The 18,899-nt window shown below is 36.6% G+C and overlaps 1 protein-coding gene across 1 annotated transcript in view; it reads right to left on the bottom strand.

Moving 5' to 3' along the window:
- The window catches only part of Arfgef1 (ADP ribosylation factor guanine nucleotide exchange factor 1), an 87,350-nt gene that overhangs the window by 27,199 nt on the left and 41,252 nt on the right, over positions 1-18,899 (bottom strand). The window contains exons 15-22 of the mRNA XM_051159102.1: positions 14,311-14,422; positions 12,936-13,141; positions 12,621-12,705; positions 8,568-8,739; positions 6,191-6,342; positions 3,582-3,710; positions 2,552-2,710; positions 2,193-2,343 (exon numbers count right to left, since the gene is read on the bottom strand). Of these exons, the coding sequence (XP_051015059.1) occupies positions 2,193-2,343; positions 2,552-2,710; positions 3,582-3,710; positions 6,191-6,342; positions 8,568-8,739; positions 12,621-12,705; positions 12,936-13,141; positions 14,311-14,422 (1,166 nt within the window). The remainder of the gene's footprint in view (positions 1-2,192; positions 2,344-2,551; positions 2,711-3,581; positions 3,711-6,190; positions 6,343-8,567; positions 8,740-12,620; positions 12,706-12,935; positions 13,142-14,310; positions 14,423-18,899) is intronic.

Genomic DNA, 18,899 nt, shown 5'->3' with positions numbered 1-18,899 from the left:
ACAGCTTGAACTCATGACAACTTTACTCATGTGACCTTTCTTAACTGTCCAGTACAAACTGTCTGGCACTGTGAATAAAGTTGGCTAGTCCATGAGACTTTAGCCCACCTTGTTTATCAGCTCCATTCTCCTAGGTCCCAAGACCTATAGAACAGTGGCATATGACTATGTTCAATGCTGTCAATATGGTTTCATAGAATGTTTGGTGCACAGATTCTAGTTAATGAAGAAAAATAGTTGTCTATGCGTGCAGCTTTTTCCAGCTTAAATTCTAAGCAGAACACCTGTTACACAGGCTGGGTAGAAAACAATGAGGCAGCTCTGTTCCAAAGAGTCCAAGTCAGTAGTAGTTTTCTTATAAATAGAGTCAGAAATGAAATCATGACAAACAGAAATGAGTGGACAATAGAAGAAATCAAAAGAAAACTATGACATAGAGTTTACATGGAAAGCAAACATAACGGCTCACTCCTGTCATCTTGGGAGGTGGAGGCAAGAGAGTCACACACCTTGGCTACATAGTGAGACAGAGACTATATTAATGAGAATTAAGAGAAAGTTGTTGGTTAAAGGAGAAGAAGAGGAGTTATTGGTTTCTCCAGTGGCCTAGCAACAACTGATTTCCCTTTGGTCTGATGTATCTTCATGTAAATTCTTTTTTAAAGGGAAAGGTTAGATCATTTGCTATTACTGAAATCTAAGTAGTACTACAATATGATGCATAAATTAACATGCATTCACTTCCAAGCACAGTAAGTGTTAGCAGGTACCACTGCTTCTCTACACTCAAATGCTTAGCTTTACAGTTTTACTGGTGCTTAATTTCTACTGTAACCCAAGCCTGTACTTCTACTTGCCACAACTGAACCCTGGCAACTAATATCTATCATTTCAGCCTTCCTACATTTTCTCTGCCTTTTCAGTTATTCAGTCATCAGCACACATTCACTTTAGCGCACGTCTGTCTGTAAATAGCTTTCACTGTATCTCCTCTTATCTTATGCAGTGATTACTATTGCTCTAATGTTTAGAGGTAGACTTCCAGGTTGCAGAGCTCCCTGTGCCACTGCCGAGGCAGTTCTAAACTCGGCTGCTGGACCACCAAGCCTAATACACTTGAACTTGACACAGCACGACTTTACACTTCACACTATGTTGTGCTATCACTGAGGCGTTCTGCCAGACTGCACTATAAAGATTACTTTAGTTGAACTACCACCAGGAAGCAATTTTACTCAATCCAACCTGAAATCAAAATATGGTCCTAGTCCTTTATCTTTCCTTGTAGATACACTTTTAGATGTGAAACCATTCTCAATTTCCTAAGGATGGCTAACAACAACAGAAACTACTAAAGGATAAAGACAGGAAATGTTCACAATGTAATATTGTATTACAGTATTAAAAAATAAACAGTGCTGGTACTCTGCCATATTCCTTCCTGCTCCTGAAGTCATGCTTCTGGATAGTTGGATGTGGGGTGTGAGGATGGTCAGATAATAAATATTCCCAACCTCTAATGCAACCAGCACTGTGCATAACTCCATTCACATTCGCACTCTTGTTTAACCCTAACAATCCCTCTATTAGGTGGTGTCTTCAGTTTGCAGTGGTGGGAACTGACTCTAGAACTAAAGTAGCTGGCACGTAAGCATGAAAGAAGTATATAACTCACACCCACAAGTACAGAACTCAAACTTCTTTGGTGGAACTCTTTCCATTCATGACTGAAAACATATTATCTTTGATTTTTTTGGGGGGGAGGCATCTACTTTTGCTACGATTTTCATTTGTACTACTGGCCACTTCATACTTTTCTGAAAGCTTGGAAAAGAGGTTCTGACAACAGTTTGCATGAGCCCACACAGTGGCTTTAAAATGTTTGAATGAGAATGATATCTCTAGTTGCTCCAATTATCTCTCATGTTATACCAGCCTACCCACTGCTTGGTCTTAGAATCAAGTGAGTTGAGTGTATCCTTTACATAGTCACAAGGAAGAGACTAAGTGGCTCTTAATCCTGTAAGCCAGACCAAGCGAAGTAAGACTAATTCTTTACTTAGCCATCTTGCTTTTTTCTATAACATTGGGCAAAGAACAATTTTTCTAATTATACTTCATTGTCACAATAAAAATATAACCTAGAGATTAATATTTTTGATACTTTCTAAAAGGAACTTAAGACCTCTCACCTAGCCCAAGACCAACAAATTCATCAGGAGCCTGATCTTTGGTCCCAGTGAGGGACCCTTCTCTGCCTCTCACTGTCCCAGAAATGTACCGAGGCTTCACTCCAGTTCCTATAAGTTGTGCCAGCTCCAACTGACTGATGCACTTCAGGATCTACAATACAAAAAGAACAAAAGTGAGGTTTAAAAAAATGTGTCCTAAAATATGTGCAGTTAGGATTTAAAGACAGATTAAATTATAAATCATTACCAAAGCTGTGTATTTAAAATATATTATTGTCCACAATTAAGCATATTAGTGGTAGAACATTTAGCATCAACCCATTTTATAAACTGAATTGCAAAGTTACAAATGTTTCTACCTCATGCCAAGAATTTCCTAAGTAATTTCCATCCGTGTGAGCCACTGTGATGAGTGTTTTTATTGTGTCGATGTTCTTCTGTTTCATTTCAGTAATACCAGAACTCACTGTAAGTAAGGTAAATCTGGCTAGTGCTTGGACATAGGCATCTCTTTCCAACTACAAGAGAGAGAGGGAGAACTGTATTTACATGGTTGAAAACACAGCACAATGACGGGCCTCTAGTTCACGTGGAACCAACTGTGTATGTGGTTAGTAAATCTTAGCAGACATGTCATGGATTACACACAAAACTGAAAAATTATAATCTTAAAGTAAGGCAGAAAGCTCATAAATATTTTAAACCTAGACACAATCCAAAGTGTAGATTCAATATGAGCTTTTCAGTAATCAGCCAATGAATTCATACAGTGAAAATAAATTTACTGAAAAATTTCTCCCAATTATATTAGCAAAAACCTGATATATAATTTTTTCTAGGCTGTATTTTGTAATATACTAAGTCATACAACATTCACAATGAAACATGAAATGGGTTAAGAAAATAAAAATGTCTATCTAAAAGTTATCCTTAAAGCCCATAAACCCCTAGTATGTTAAATATTTGGTTCTTCTTCTCCCCCCCCCAACCCCCTCCTTTTTCTTTTCAAGGCAGGGTTTCTCTGTGTAGCTTTGTTGTCCTGGACTCGCTTTGTAGACCAGACTGGCCTTGAACTCTCAGAGATCTGCCTGCCTCTGCCTCCAGGAATGCTGCGATTAAAGGAGTGTGCCACCATGCCCAGCAGTACTTGGTTCTTTTAAAGATAACTAGTTCTGAGGTTTAAGTTAAAAGGCATCTAAAATAAATATTTACAATGTTTAGAAACATCATACAGAATTGCTCTATCAGAGCTTCTCCAAATTTATTTATTTAAATTCTAACACAAATTTGAAGCTGGTTTTAAGAAAATCAGAGAAAAATACTATGAGTTGAACTATACTGATGGCATATGTTTTAAAAAATGGATATGAAGGTAAAAGTCTTATTTACCTGAATGCTAAAAATGCATGCAATTCTGATCGCGCATCTGATCCCCTCTAGGCAGAGCGAGGCTACTTCAGTATCGTCACAGTCCTGTAGACCCACGCTGAATGCAGCTAGAAAAGGTGTCCAAGCCAACTAGAAAAATTAAAAATTTAAAATAACATGCATATCAAGTGATAATTGAGGTTCTTGGCATAGTAAGCAAGAAAGCTTTCTTAAATAGAGAAGAAAATTATGTTTCCTGGGCTTAAAGAAATGGATGATCATAAATTCAGTAATGACCTTAGGTGTATTTTAATAAATTATTCACAACAACAACAACACCCCCCACAGGAATAATCAATATTCATATAAAGTCTTATCACTGACTTAAAATTAATTTTTTCCAAGCACTGACCTTTGCAATAACCCACATTCTTTAGTTCCAATACAATCCCTTGAATCATTTTCCTACTTGCAACAAGTTATCCTACTGTTTTCAAAGCCTGCTCTCCAATCATCATTCAGCCTGCCTTTACTGTTAAGTACTCACATTAAGACTGCAATATTTGCTTCCTAGTTGGACAGTATTTAAAATGTTGAACAAACTATTCATCACACACTTTGGAAGAGAGTCCTTATTTGAATTTTATACTCAGCAAGCCCTGGTCCACATTTGTAATCTGAGTAAGTCAGAGGCAGAGGACTGTGAGTTCAAGGCCAATCTGAGACACCTGGTGAGACAAAGTCTAAAAAGTAAAGGACTTGGTAAAGTTGCCCAATGGTAGAGCACTTGCTTAGCATGGACAACAAACAACAGAAATCCACATAAATGAAATGCCTGATACGAAATTATATTGCTTTTAATAGTTTGTTGAGGAGCTGGAGATGGCTCAGTGGTTAAGAGCACCGTCTACTCTTCCAAAGGATCTGGATTCAGTTCCCAGCACCCACATGGCAATTGACAATTGTCTGTAACTTGAGTTCCAAGGGACCTGACACCCTCACACCAGTGCACATAAAACAAAAACTTAAAAAAAAAGTTCATTGAGCACAGAGCAATATGTACATAAAGTTATAAAGTTTAAATGTTATTTTACCAGTGCATTATAGAAATTACAAGATTTTTTTTAAAAAGGCTCACGAAGCATACTATTTCTAACAGAACTACTTGAGGCTTTTTTCTATGGCTCAGAAAGTTTAAGGTAGAAACTTAAAATCTGTACACAGCACACATGCTGCAGTGCCTAAGTGCTTCCTGGGCCCCTCTCCATCTACAACACTTGAAGATGCTGCTTCAGAGATGACGTGCAAGCATTAGGAATAGTATTTATCAATTACACAGTATCCCACAGAAGCAATAACTTAGACATTCTGTGACAGGAAGAGCATACTTCAGGTTGAAAACCTGTGATATAGCTTAAAAAGAAAATACACATGGCTAGGCCAATGGGAAATATTTTTATCTTTATTAAGATTAACATTAATGTAGGACAACAACTTTTCTATCAGATTATACCTAAATAATACTGAGCAGAATGAAACTGCCTGCACATAATTGTGTAAATCCTTCTGAAGTAAGATTTAGCAATGTAAAAAGAGTTCTCACGACTATGTTTATATTCCTTATTATCATAAGCCACATTATAGAAAATTAGAAATTATCTAGTCCTTTTCTCAAACCAATACTTATTTATTGAGCAATTACAAACCAGCAACTGTACTAGATAGTAGGAATGTAAACAAACTTTCTTCATAAAATAATGCTTACATTAAAAAATATATGGTCAAGGACCTCCATATAAGACTTGATACAAAGAAAGAGTAGGTAATATGCTTGAACTCAATGGCCTAAGAGAAAACTCTCTGAATAGGACCTTGATAATACAGGCATGAAGATCAACAGTTAATAACTGGGACCACATGGAACTAAAAAAGGTTTGGTACAGCAAAGGACACTATTATTCAAGTAAAGAAGGAAGAAAAAAAAAGTTTTTTACCAATTATGTACCTGATAGAGGGTTAGTGTGTAGTGTATGTAGAACAACAACAACAAAAAAAAAACCCCTGAATATTTAAAAAAAAATAAAATAAAAAATCCAGTTGAAATATGGGTACAAAACTAAACAGTTCTCAAAAGATGAAACACAAATGGCTAAGAAAGAAAGAAATGTTCAATATCACCTGCACAAAACTCAAAGTAGTTTTACTTTGCACTTCTCTGATAGCTGATGTTGAACATTTCAGATCAGGTATTTCAATTTGTTTTTTAATGTACACTTACGGCTCTAGATCTACTTAGAACCCTCAGAACTCCTGGACTAGAAGTGTTGATGAGAGTGTAAGCCTTGGGATCACTTTGAAATTAGAATGAATGCTGAAGATTTAGGAATAAATCACTTATAACTGAAAAAAACAAGGCAAACTATTCTTTTTCTAATTCCTGAAATTACACTTCTACCAATTACTTACACTGCATACTGTCTTTCACTCTTTAATACAGAAAAAAAAAAAAATCGTATTAGCTAAACTCTAAGTAACCAGGGGGATATCTTCTACATCAAATACGCTCTATTATTAGACTTAAAAAATAAACTGAGAAAAATTATATGTACAAAATTACTGGTAATTCTAACCTTAAACATAGGCCTCACGTGCTCCAAGTGTGTTGCACTTGTAAAAGGTGCCTGAACATGGCTCACAGCTTCCATGAGTGCTTTAGCTGTCTTGGCCATCTGTTCCATTTCTAAGTTATACAGAAGTCGTCTTTGTTTTTCACTGGCTACATCTGAAATAACAAATATTACCATTTAAAATAGGAAGTACTTTAAGATGACACTGTAAAGTAAATGCCAATAATTAACACTAATTAATAATAGTTCTATGAAGCCAGACAGAAATGATCACATATTGAGTCTACATACATGAAACATATGAAACAGGTAAACCCAGGGAAACAGTAAACTAGTGCTTGCCAAGACAAAGACAGAGGGGATGGATAGTTTTTGGAGTAACCAGTTTTTGTTTGTTTCTCTGTTTGAGACAAGGTTTCTTTGTGTAGCCTTGGCTGTCCTGGACTCTGTAGACCAGGCTGGCCTTGAATTCACAGAAATCTGCCTGCCTCTGCCTCCCCGAGTCTGGGATTTAGGTGTGTGCCACCTTGCCCAATTCCAAATGTTTTAATCTTAGCCAGAGGTGATGGTTACATAACACTCTAAATATACTAAACACCAACAGAATTACTCAATTTATGTACTTATTTACTGACTGATGGATGTGCTAGGGACTGGACTAAGGGCCCTGCTCATGCTCGGTAAGTGTCAGACCACTGAGACACACCTCCCTTTGAATTTCCACTTTAGAAGTGTGAACGGCACCTTGAGGGTGGTAGAATACTATTTCAGAGTAAATGAAAATCTGTAAAATAAAAAAATCTCAGAGAGCAGAACACTCAAAATGAAATTATCAAGGAAACCAAACAAACATGGGAGAACAGAAGAGAGGCAAAAACTGTGGAATTTGTCCTGAGTTAGCAAAACAAAAAGCTCCCGAGGAATTTTAGCATTCCCAGCACACCACCACCTTCTTCCCATATCTGTTTTCTCACTGACTACAACCATCATATATCAAATGAGGACAGAGAAAAATAAATGATATGGGGATGCTATAATCTAGGCAAAATGAAATCAAAGCAGAAAACAGATATTTGCTTAAGTGTAACATTGAAGGCTTAATTAATATATCTAATGCTGTAAGGAGAGCCGAAGCAGCACCACCAAATAAATTGCTAACAGATACTAACAGTCAACGATATCTAGCTCTGTATCTGCCTTTCCCACTTGGTTTCATGGGTTTTACAAGCAACCGTCAGTGAATAAAAGCTTTTTCATTATTTTGTCACACTGGAAATTTTTTTCTGCCCACAAGTAACACCATTCTTCTCTATTTTTACACATAAATATATATTAAGAGTAGACATGAGACAAGGTGGAGATGGTTAGGATTATTTGAGTTGGATAGGACTGCTACAGGAAGACTAAGTTTCTTTGCCTATAGAGAGAATTGATTAAAATTCTTTCTGAATATTAAAAAAGATAAGGGATGAGGCCAGTTATATTCCACTGACAGTATCTCCCTAATGCCCTGAGCTCTAATTCTAAAATTTCAGAACAGATTTATCCTAAAAATCTTATCATTTGTCCTACTGTTAAAATATTTTTATTTCAATATTTTGTTCAAAATTGAGATTTTAATTCCAAGTACAAGTGCTTAGAAAGGCAATAATCTTGCCTCATCCACACCCAGCTTCCATTCATGTGTAATGTTAAAAAATTATAAAAAAAAAAAAAAAAAAAAAGACAGAATTGTGTTACTTGTAGATGTCTTTTATTTTTTAATTCTTTGTGAGAGTTTTGCCTGTGTGTACATCTGTGTACCACGTGCATGCCTGGTACCCAAGGAAGCCAGAAAAGAGGGTCAGATCCCACAGACCTGGAGTTACAGATGGTTGTGAGCAGTTATGTAGGTGCTAGGAATCAAACTCAGGTATTTTGGAAGAGGAGTGAATGCTTTTAACTTCTGAGCTATTTCTCCAGTGTTCTCTAACTAATTTCTTTTATTTCCAAATCCCTGCTGAAATGAACTGCTAAATGGACAAGCTAATACTTAAACACTCCTAACACTGTTAATTACTTAGGTTTTCTTTTATTAATCACTAGTCAAGTGCTTTCTTCATGACTTAAAAAAAAAAAAAAATCCTACCACCATTTTAACAATTCTACATGGTTTCTTTTTATTTTATTTTAAAGTATTCAAAAAGCAAGCAAATGAAACAAAATCTCCTTAAGCACATACCTTCTTGCTTTTTAAAATTTGAGACAAAAAGGTTCCAGATCAGCATGAGAAACATAGGGAAGCCAGTTGTAAAACAAACATTCACAAAACCAGAACAAACCAAACCACACAACCATGTCTCCTCATTGAATAATCAGATTTGATTAATCTGGTACTTACTCTGCTTAGTTGATTTTGTAGGGATTGTTAATTCTTTTGTTTCTTTCATTGATATTTTTTTGCCAGCTATTTCATTATAAATGGCTGATAGATACTCTTCAGGGAGATCTTTACTGTCATTGATACCTCGATTCATTTTAATGTACTGTTCCTTTGTCATTTTGTTTTTAACCTAGATAAAAAAAAAAAAACCATTATCACTCCTAAAAATCAACATAAAAGTTTCACTCATTTTAAAGAATTAAAATACCTGGTTAAGAGACCTTGTAAGTATTCTGAAGTCTAAAAATGAAAAATATTCAACAAAACGTATACAAAAATGAAGTCATGGAAAATAAGGCAGTGTAGGAGAGAGACACTCTGGCACGTGTTCTGGTGGGCATACACTCTAGGTGGAAAGGATAAATCTGAAGAGGAAGGAGGGAGAATGATGACCAATGTGAATACAACCTTTACCAGGCTCTTAGAGAAGCCCACAAACTATTGGAAACAACAAAAGATTCAATTCATAGTTCAGAATGAACTACTTGCAAATGAAATGGAATTTCATTATCTAAAAAAAGTTGATGCAAAAATAACAATATTTAATTATTATTTAAAACCACCTATCATTTCCTGAGTTATTAGGTGACCTGGATGAAGCAGCTTGAGAATCATCTGTTTAAGCACCCTCATCAGGGATGGTCCACTTAATCAAGTAATAAAATACAAGCTGATTTATTTGTAAGATGGTAGCAGTATTGCTAAACATGGAATTAACATAGCAAAGTATATTACACTCTATCTCCAGCAAATCAGACAGACAAAACCCAGTTGTCTTATGGTTTTTCTGAAGATAGTTTAGCTAGATACATCTGTACCACCTGCCATCAAGAGTTAGCAGGATTCTAAAGGTAAGCCACCTTTAATATGCACTACAGAACAGTAATGCAGCAAGTCAGCACAGGCTTATAGATCTAATGTTGGAAAGCCCAGATCACTATATACAACAGCATGATATAATATAGGATATAAACAGGGCAAATAAATACATCAATGTAAGCTTACAGTACTCTGCAAGTCGACTCTAATATGCTAGAAAGTTAAACAGGAATTCTTTTCTTATAAAATATATCATGAACTTTAAAATTGAATTGGTTATTTAAGACAATAATACCAAAGAATGTAATACATTTAAAAAACTTATCTCGGGTCATGGCTTTAAAAACCAAAAAAGCAAGGTGTTGTACCTAAAGTTTAAAAGAAAGAAAGGAAAACAAAACAAAAGCAAAGTTATCATAATGTGAGGTAAAGGAAGATTAAAATTACCTGGAAATAGTTAATATGGTGAAATATTTTGGTGTCATGCCAATCAGAGGCAGCATGATGTCTTATGAAAAATATGAAGTAACTGTTAAGTGCCTGCATTTTGGCAAGGGCTCCCTTACTCAAAATCTTGTATGGAACACACTACTCTTGAATTTTACTCCTATATGATTAAATTAAGCTGTTCCTAGTTTGGGGTATTAACTATGTAAAAGCTGGTTGTGACTATAAAAATATATAAATATACCTCAGGATAAAAAATAACATCACTGATTTAGTCCATATATGTTAGGAGACTTATCCAATAATATTGAGGTGAATTATCATAAAGAAGAATGTGGTAATAATCATCTACATTTGAACTGTATAAACCATTAAGAATGAGAAATTGGTCTTAAGGAATTTTAAAAAATTATCTGTAGTCTTCAAAAACAATGTCATTTGTTAGAATCTATATGTTCCTTAATTACAAATCATTTAAGCCAAGACTGTGAGCTTAATTTTCTAATAGGCTATGTGGCGTCACAGGCACTCACTAGCCATTCTACATACACAGGCTCATCAACACATGGTATCTAGTCGGCTGTGGAACCATCTGAGAGTGAGTAACTGCTGTCACTAGGCCAGAGCACCAAATACACTTCATGGACTAGAGCTTTGTCCTGAAGACAAGACACTGTTTTCAAAATGATGTACCTTAAATGTATATATTCAGAACCCTTTAGAGATTTATTTTATTATTTCTTTGACTATTGTGTATGCTTGTGACTTATATTTGGGTATGTGCATTGAATGCAGAAGGCCAGAAAAGGTATTGAATACCTTGGACCTGGAGTTACAGGCAGTTGTGTGCTTTCTGACAGAGGCTCTAGGAGCCAGCTCAGGCCCTCTACAAGAGCAGTATACCCTCTTAACCTCTGAGTCATCATGGCTCCAAACCATGTTCAGAATTTAATTTTTCAGTACTAAAAAAAGAAAAATTTCAAAATATACATTTTTATACATTTATAGATATGTATAAAAGGACATGGTATAGCTTCATATGATGTTGCTTATTTCTAAAACCAAGTAAGCCAAATGTTTTTTTTTTTTTAATATTTGTTTACTTATTATGTATACAGTGGTCTGCCTGCTTGTACACCTACACACCTGAAGAGGGCATTAGATCACATTATAGATGGTTGTGAGCCACCATGTGGTTGCTGGGAATTGAACTCAGGACCTCTGTAAGAGCAGTCAGTGCTCTTAACCTCTGAGCCATCTCTCCAGCCCCAAGCCAAATGTTTTTAAAAAGAAAATCTTGTAATAACAATGGTATCTAACTTCAGGCTAGTATTACATGGTTCAAACTTAAAAAAAAAAAAATCAGATGAGAAACCAGGTGTAAACTCTTAAAGAAAGATAGCTAAATATGTATTTTGTGGAATGTCTTATAAAAACATGGGTGGTGGTGATGGAAAGAAATCATGAAAGATAACCAAAACACTGAAGATGAGCTGTTCTGATTATAACACCAATAACCACCAAACCAAATATAAATTGTTAAAACCTCTTTTTTATGTCCTACACTAAACCAATTAAGTTCATTCAACTCTGGATTTTAAGGTAGGTATAACTTCACACACAATGCTTCCACATTATGTTGTATACTTTCCATATCAATCTCACCTTGAATATTTTAAAACACATAGAAAATGATCCTTAGGCTACAAAGTTTAATCCGCAGCACACCGCAAAGGAAATTAACTGCCCCAGTATATCTTAGTCTAACGTATAATTTAACATATATTCAAGAATGGTAACTATCTAAGACGGTCTATTTTCTCTTGACAAGGTTTCATTTTGTAGCCCTGCCTGGGTTATATAGAATAGGCTGGCTTTGAACTCATGAGATTTACCTGCCTCCACCTTCTGGATGCTTGGATTGAAGATAATGTACCACCGTACCCAGCTAACAGCCAAGAAATTCTTAAAATAGCTTCTAGAGACAATTTTACTGAATAATATCAAAATTGCTTTTTAGAAGTCAAGCAGAAAGTACCTCAGACTTCAAGAGCGACATTTTAAAGTAATATCAGAAATCAAAGTAACACCTTTTTAATAAAACTAAGGAGTTGTGGATGCTAAGCACAGTCACTGGCTTGGGACACTCTTTATGCACCTGAAGTTAAAATGTTTGGTGAGTGTTGTAGTTACGATGATAGTGTGTCTCTCTTAGAGATGCATACTGAAAGACAAAGCAAGTGATAAATAACTAAGATGTGACAACACTATCTGGTGTGTGTGTGTGTGTTTGTGTGTGTGTGTGTGTCTACATAAAGGCTGACCACTGGTAACTGTGAGGTATGGTGCAATTCTAATAGTGTTTTATATACACACACACACAGACACACACACACACACACCTTATATAAAACTTCTGATTCTAATTTCTCTGCCAAACTATGAATGTCTTTTTAAAAAGACAGATTAAATATCGCATTTTCTATGTAAAGAATATTCAGAAGACCTAACACACTTTTTTAGGTTAAAATTTGTTTCAACCTTTGTACAATAGTCAATTGGTAGACTAATAAATATTTACAAATACTTACGTCTTATTAGAATCAGTATCAAATGGTCACCGTTTTAATTCTCATAATTGGTTTAGCCACATAAATTTCAACTACTACTAGATGGACTCAAAAGAATACATGTAATTTTCACTACTTACTGTGAAAATTGATGCAGAAGAAAAAAAAAACATACCTGTGGACTGTGAAGGTCTGTGGTTAACATGATAATTGAGTAGGCCAAAACATAAGCAGTATCTGCACTAGCAAAAAGGGTTTGTCTGAAAAAAAAAAAAATAAGTGCTATCACATAAGCTTTGTTTCATATAAACAAGACATTTCAAACATCATTTTTAATGTTCTCCCTCAGGATCAACACTATCATGTATTACAATTATAGATGGGTGTGTCAACACTTCCCAATAGTAGATAATATAAACTGAAGGAAGAGAACTAAGTCTGACTACTATGGGTATAACTGACAACCAAAAAGTATGTGAATCGTACTTACCCTTGGTTGCATTCTAAGTATCTTGCAGCAAATTTTTCCATTAACCGATCAATTTTTTGAGCTTCCCCTGGAAGACGGAATCCTTCCAGAAACAGACGAAGAGCTGAAACGAAGTCTTTTCCTGAAAAGTCATGTTGGTCTACGTATGCGTACATGACTTCTTTATTGAATTTGTCATTATCTCCCAAGAACTCACCCACCTGAGTCTAATGTAAAAACAAAGAATAGAAATTATTATTCAATGGCATGTTCCATTTGTAACATAATCATTTATAAAACAGAAGATCCTAAGAACTACAAGCTTTGACTACATGGTTACACATGCTCTAGTCTAATGCTACAAGTTATTGTTTTATTTATTTATTTATTTATTTATTTTAAAAGACAAAGGGTTTATTTTAGTTAACAGTTAAGATATATCATGGCAGGGAAATTAAGGCACCAAAATCTTGAAACAGTGATATCACACCCACAATCCAAAACAGAAAACAATGCCTGCTGGTGTACCACTCTCTCTTCATTTTATATAGTCCACAATCCCTTGGAAAGAGTACTGTCCTGCCCATCTTTAGCACTGATCTTTGAACAACAATTAGCACAAACAAATATCTCCTACAGTCAGGCTGAGAGATTCTTGACCTAGGTGACTCTAGATTCTGTTGACAAGTAATACAACCATCTTAGCAATCATGAATCCCCTTTGTAATACATTTTTTTTCTATCAGTCTTGTTTCTCCAGAGAACCCTCATAGAGTAGGGCTTAGTTTTGTGCTTATTGCTCCCTGCTTTCTGGCTTAGCAAATTACACCACAAATGTGTCCTTAAATTGACACCAATGTTTCTGAGGATGAGAGTAGTCATTAATTTCTCATTAGAAATAAGACCTACTTACCAATTGATACTCAAATTACTAAGCCTTGTAAGATCTAGAATTACTATTTTGATCCACAAAGATTCAGATACAATCTGTGACTCACACTCTATGAATGTGTTCCTAGCTTCAGATAAAGTACACTAAAGGGTGTGGGGTAAAATTAGCCAAATAGCAGTATTGAAAACAAGAAGGCTTGCCAACAGAGCATCCTTGGAACTAGGTTTTATAGTTTGGCTTCTCATTTGTATTGCAGACACTCAATAGATTTCTACTTATTCTTCTCTGCTACACCTCTTTCTACCTAGATATCCAATATAATTAGGAATGGAGTGTTTGCTTTAATTTAATATTTGGGTAGATAGCTAATCATTTGAGAATGGTGATTCTCTTACTATGTTGCCCTTTACATCTATCAATTTTATTCTAGGTAGAAGTTATTGTTTTAAACACACATATAAACTGCAGACAAAGGGTTAGAAGGAAATGAAATGGTATTCTTACAGAGTCTAGTCTTTCTTCTTGATGTAAGAACTGAGCTATATCTTCAGGTGTGGTGCCAAGCATCCCTTGTTCTTGGAGGTACTGTATCCCTCTCTTTGGCTTCTTATTAAACCTAGATGAAATTAATAAAAAGATTAAAAAGAGAAAACTACTCATACTCCCTGAGAAGATTTTGCAGAACAGTAAATTACTCTCTTAATAGCACATAGAAAACAGAAACCAACATAAGCATACGCAGAATCACTGTACAGCACAAGATTTACATTTGTCTTCTTAGAAGAGAGTCTCAAATGTGACATGGGTCACTTCACATTGCCTGCAGCACGCTGGACTTTCTGATTCCTACCAACAGTGGTCAACTGGCGGTGAAGTGACAATGCTGAAGAGGAGACAGCTTAAGAAAAGACTATGGCACAGTTACCTAAACAGATAAGACCAGCTCATAAAGCTTTTCTCAGTACAGTTCCATTTTACCCCCTTCTCTCATGTATTCCTACACATCCTACTGAATTTCCTAAACCTAATATGTTTGGAGACTATTTTGAGTGCCCTTTGCAGTCTTTGCTCACATGGGAACTCTCCCTCATGCTTTAAGAGCCAACTCAAATGTTACTTCTTAGCTTAAAAATAATCTACTTTGTACTTTTATATTATTTTGGTGACTCATCCATCACAAGTTACCTTAATGGTTCTTAAATAGTGTTCACCTCTCATTTTACCCATATTCTAATTCATGTTTCAGCTTGCTAGAAAAGCCATCTCCCTAAAAATGTCATTTCTCTGCCATCAGCAACTTCAGTTCTAGGGGATCTGACATAGCCTCCTGGCTTCTGTGAGCACCAAGAATGCATGTAATACATACACATACAGGTACACGAAACACACATACACATCAAATCAATTAAAATTTAAGGTTAATGAAAGGAGGCTCTACCTATACAGTAATGGGAAAGCTATCATCAATACTGAGTAAAGACTGTGACTGCTCTCAGGATGCTCCTGTCAGTAAGTCCTCACCTACGCTAAGTGAGCCCAATGAATTTACTCGTCCCCCAGAGTGAGCTCTGATAAAACCAGAACTTTGGCTTATTGGTGGAACTTTACAAAGAAAGGGTAGACACTGCTTAGCCACCAGCCTCAAGCCCCAAATTCTCGTAAAAGACGGTATGGTTGCTTGTGGTGTTACTAGGTCACATGGTATAAAAAAAAAAGTAAGATGTTGAAGTTGTAAAAATAATAGCATTAAAGACTTGTGCATAAAGATTAAAATAGCAAATTTTTTTCCACAATGGAAAAAAGGCTTTAAAAGCTTATATAAATTATGAAACTCTTAACAAATTATTGAAGAAATGTAAACAATGAGATACAGGACAAGACACTGGCTTATTTCAGCACTACAATATCTAACCTGAAAAAAAAATGAGCCATCTTCTTATAATATTGAGACCAGTTGGGGGGTGGGACTATATTTATCAACTATGACCCACTAACTTTTTCTACAGGAGTACGTCTCACAGCAGTAATAGTCCTTTTTGTACTTTAACAACAACCCATGTTTCCTGGTTAAAGGGGCTTTCAAAAAACCTGCTGTCAAACTCACAGGTTTTAGAAATTATTCAGGATATCCAAATGGTATCCCTGGAACACTGCTAGACAATTCTATAAAAAAAGACCCAATGGTTTTATCCATCTCTTTTAAATGTCAATTAGATGCTGATGTCTGGTTGTGACTTCACCAAATGAAACCTGGGTTTCACTCAGGTTTGGCTCATATTGTCCACCTCCACTGGACATTACAGCTGGTGAATGGGCAGAAGCATCTGTTGCTGCTAAAGCGCTACCAATAAGACATTTACTTTATTTTTTTTTTCCTTGAAAAATCTGAGGTTCTTTTTTTATTAATTTATTCAGATTACAACTCAATTGTTCTCCTATCACTTGTATCCTCCTGTTCCTCCCTCCCTCCCACCCCCACCCTATTCCCCTCCCCTAGCTCCATGATCGAGGGGATCTCCTCCCCCACTTTATGGTCACAGGCTGTCAAGTCTCATTTTGGTAGCCTGCCTATTCTTTCTTTGAGTGCCACCAGGCCTCCCCACCAAGGGGAGGTCATCAAATATGGGGGACCAGAGTTCATGTCAGAGTCAGTCCCTGCTCTCCACATAACTGTGGAAAATGTCCTGTCCGTTGGCTAGATCAGAGTAGGGATTCGGTGTTTACTACTTGTATAAGACATTTACTTTAACAATTTACTTCTCTTAAAAAGCTTCAAACAATTATACTTTGATCTATCAAAATCAGCTTCAAACAACTACACTTTGATCTATCAAAAACAACTTATATCAATCTAAATATAGACTTGACTGTTTCTCTGACTTTATCATTCACTCTACAGGGGTTTTCTGGGATGAAGGTTCTGAGATAGTTCAGCCAATCATGTTTCAACTTACTAAACAGGACTTAATGTTAATTGTGATATGAAAGATTTTCCTCACCGACTTCGTCTGTTAATGTTCCTATATAAGGCTACGATGGAGGACACTCAATGGCCAACTTATGAACTTACACTGGCCAATGAAAAGCATCTTTTTTTTTGTTTTTGTTTTTGTTTTTTTTTGTTTTTCGAGACAGGGTTTCTCTGTGTAGCCTTGGCCATCCTGGACTCACTTTGTAGACCAGGCTGGCCTCGAACTCACAGCGATCCGCCTGCCTCTGCTTCTTGAGTGCTGGGATTAAAGGCGTGCGCCACCACGCCCGGCATCTTAAGCCCTTAAATCAATCAATGAACTTTCCAGAATGTGTTCTGTCGTTCCTGTTAATGCCTGTGACAGCATACCAAGGACTCTCTGGATGGTTTTTCTTGCCTGACTTCTTCCTCTAATGACTGCTGTGACAACTGTGCTCTCAGTAGGAGTTACAGTAGTACTAACAGTCTCACTTTTTCCATGTGACAGATGCTATCTCACATGTCCATGCTCCAAGGATGCATGCTGTCATTATAGGGGCTGTCCTGCATTCTGCATCTTTCATCAATTAAGTTTTACTGTTGATCTCTTAGATCAGCTCTCCTCTGAGGCACTTACACTGCTGTCCCTCCCTCATCACCCCTTTTGTCAGCTTTAAATAGTTAGAAAAAGTTGTACCCCAAACCCTAACAGTAGTTAGGGTGACTTCTGAGATGAGGAAATGAAGAACTGGAAGTCATACAGACTTCCTGGTAGGCAGACAGATAAGGAGAGAGGCCATGGCTAGATAATAAAGATGGTGAACTTCCAAGGTGACTGACTGGATTCTTTCTTGGCCCCTAACTTAAGACAAAAACTTGGAAGCTTAAAACCAATACCTTTTGGACATTTTCTCCTGAAAGCAGGGCTCCCTGCCGAGAGAATGGCTCAGAACAATTTTGATGCCAGATCATGACTTGTTTACACAATGAGCCAGTTGGCGATCTTGTCTTTGTCCAGAAATGACTAACCCGGAATTAGGGGAGGAAGACCCTTTCAATACTTAAAATTCTCCAACCCTCAAGGAAAGGTTGGGCTTTGGTTACCTGAGTCCCTGCTTTTCAGGGGCCCTTTTCTGTGTGTTTGCTGTGTGTGTGTGCTTCCTCACTCCTCATAAAAGCCTTTCTTCAATTAATTAGTTAATTGACTTAATTTAAAAGATAAAGCTGTCTTGGAATATGTTGATTTTTTGATAGCCACTATAAGTTGCCCTTCAGCCTCTAAGTAACCCCCATTAAACCCACTGGCTCACCAAACTACACTTAGAAGGAACAGCTCTTTTAGTCTGTGGTTGGTGTCCTATAACAGATGAGATATTTATTTACATTTCCCTTAGAGAAGTTTACACAGCAAAAGGTATCACATAGATTCCAATATTTATGCTTCTGCCTTATAAGAACTAGGAATACAGGCATGCAACACTATATCCCAGCTCAGCCACCTTTTGACAAAAAAATTCTAAAATACAAAACAACCCAACACAAACAGAAACCCTCTGAAAAACATTAGAGAAAAGACAGAATTTTCAACAAGTGATTCTGAGAAAACTGGACATCCACATGTAGAATGGAAGAAGAAGGAAGAGGAGGAAGAGGTGGAGGAGGAGAGAAGGAGGAGGAGGAGAAGGAAGAGGAGAGGAGGAGGAGGAGACGGAAGAGGAGAGGAGGAAGAGACAGGAGGAGGAGAAAGAAGGAGGAGGATGAAGAAAAAAGAAGAAGAGGAGGGGAAGAAGAGGAGGAGGAAGAGAAACAACAACAACAACAACAACAACAACAAAAAAACCCAAAAACAAACTAGATCCCTATTCTCTCATCCTATACAAAAATCAATTCAAAATGAATCAATAATTCTATGTGTGTGCCTGAGTATGGAGGCCAGTAGTCAACCTCAAGTATTGTTTCCTGGGCTCTGTCCACCTTGTTTTTTGAGACAGGGCCTCTCATGGGCTTGGAGCTCACCAAGAAAGCAAGGCTGGTTGGCCATTAAACTTGCAGTTTGTTTCAAGCCCTCAAGTGCTGGGTTTAAAAGTAAACCACCAGGCCTAGATGTGGGGAGCCATGCCAAATTCTGCCATGTCAGAAACCC

The sequence above is a fragment of the Acomys russatus genome, chromosome 2, assembly GCF_903995435.1.
Source record: "Acomys russatus chromosome 2, mAcoRus1.1, whole genome shotgun sequence".
Classification (NCBI taxonomy): domain Eukaryota; kingdom Metazoa; phylum Chordata; class Mammalia; order Rodentia; family Muridae; genus Acomys; species Acomys russatus.
The sequence above is the reverse complement of the archived record's forward strand: the minus strand, read 5'-3'. Positions and strand labels throughout refer to the sequence as shown.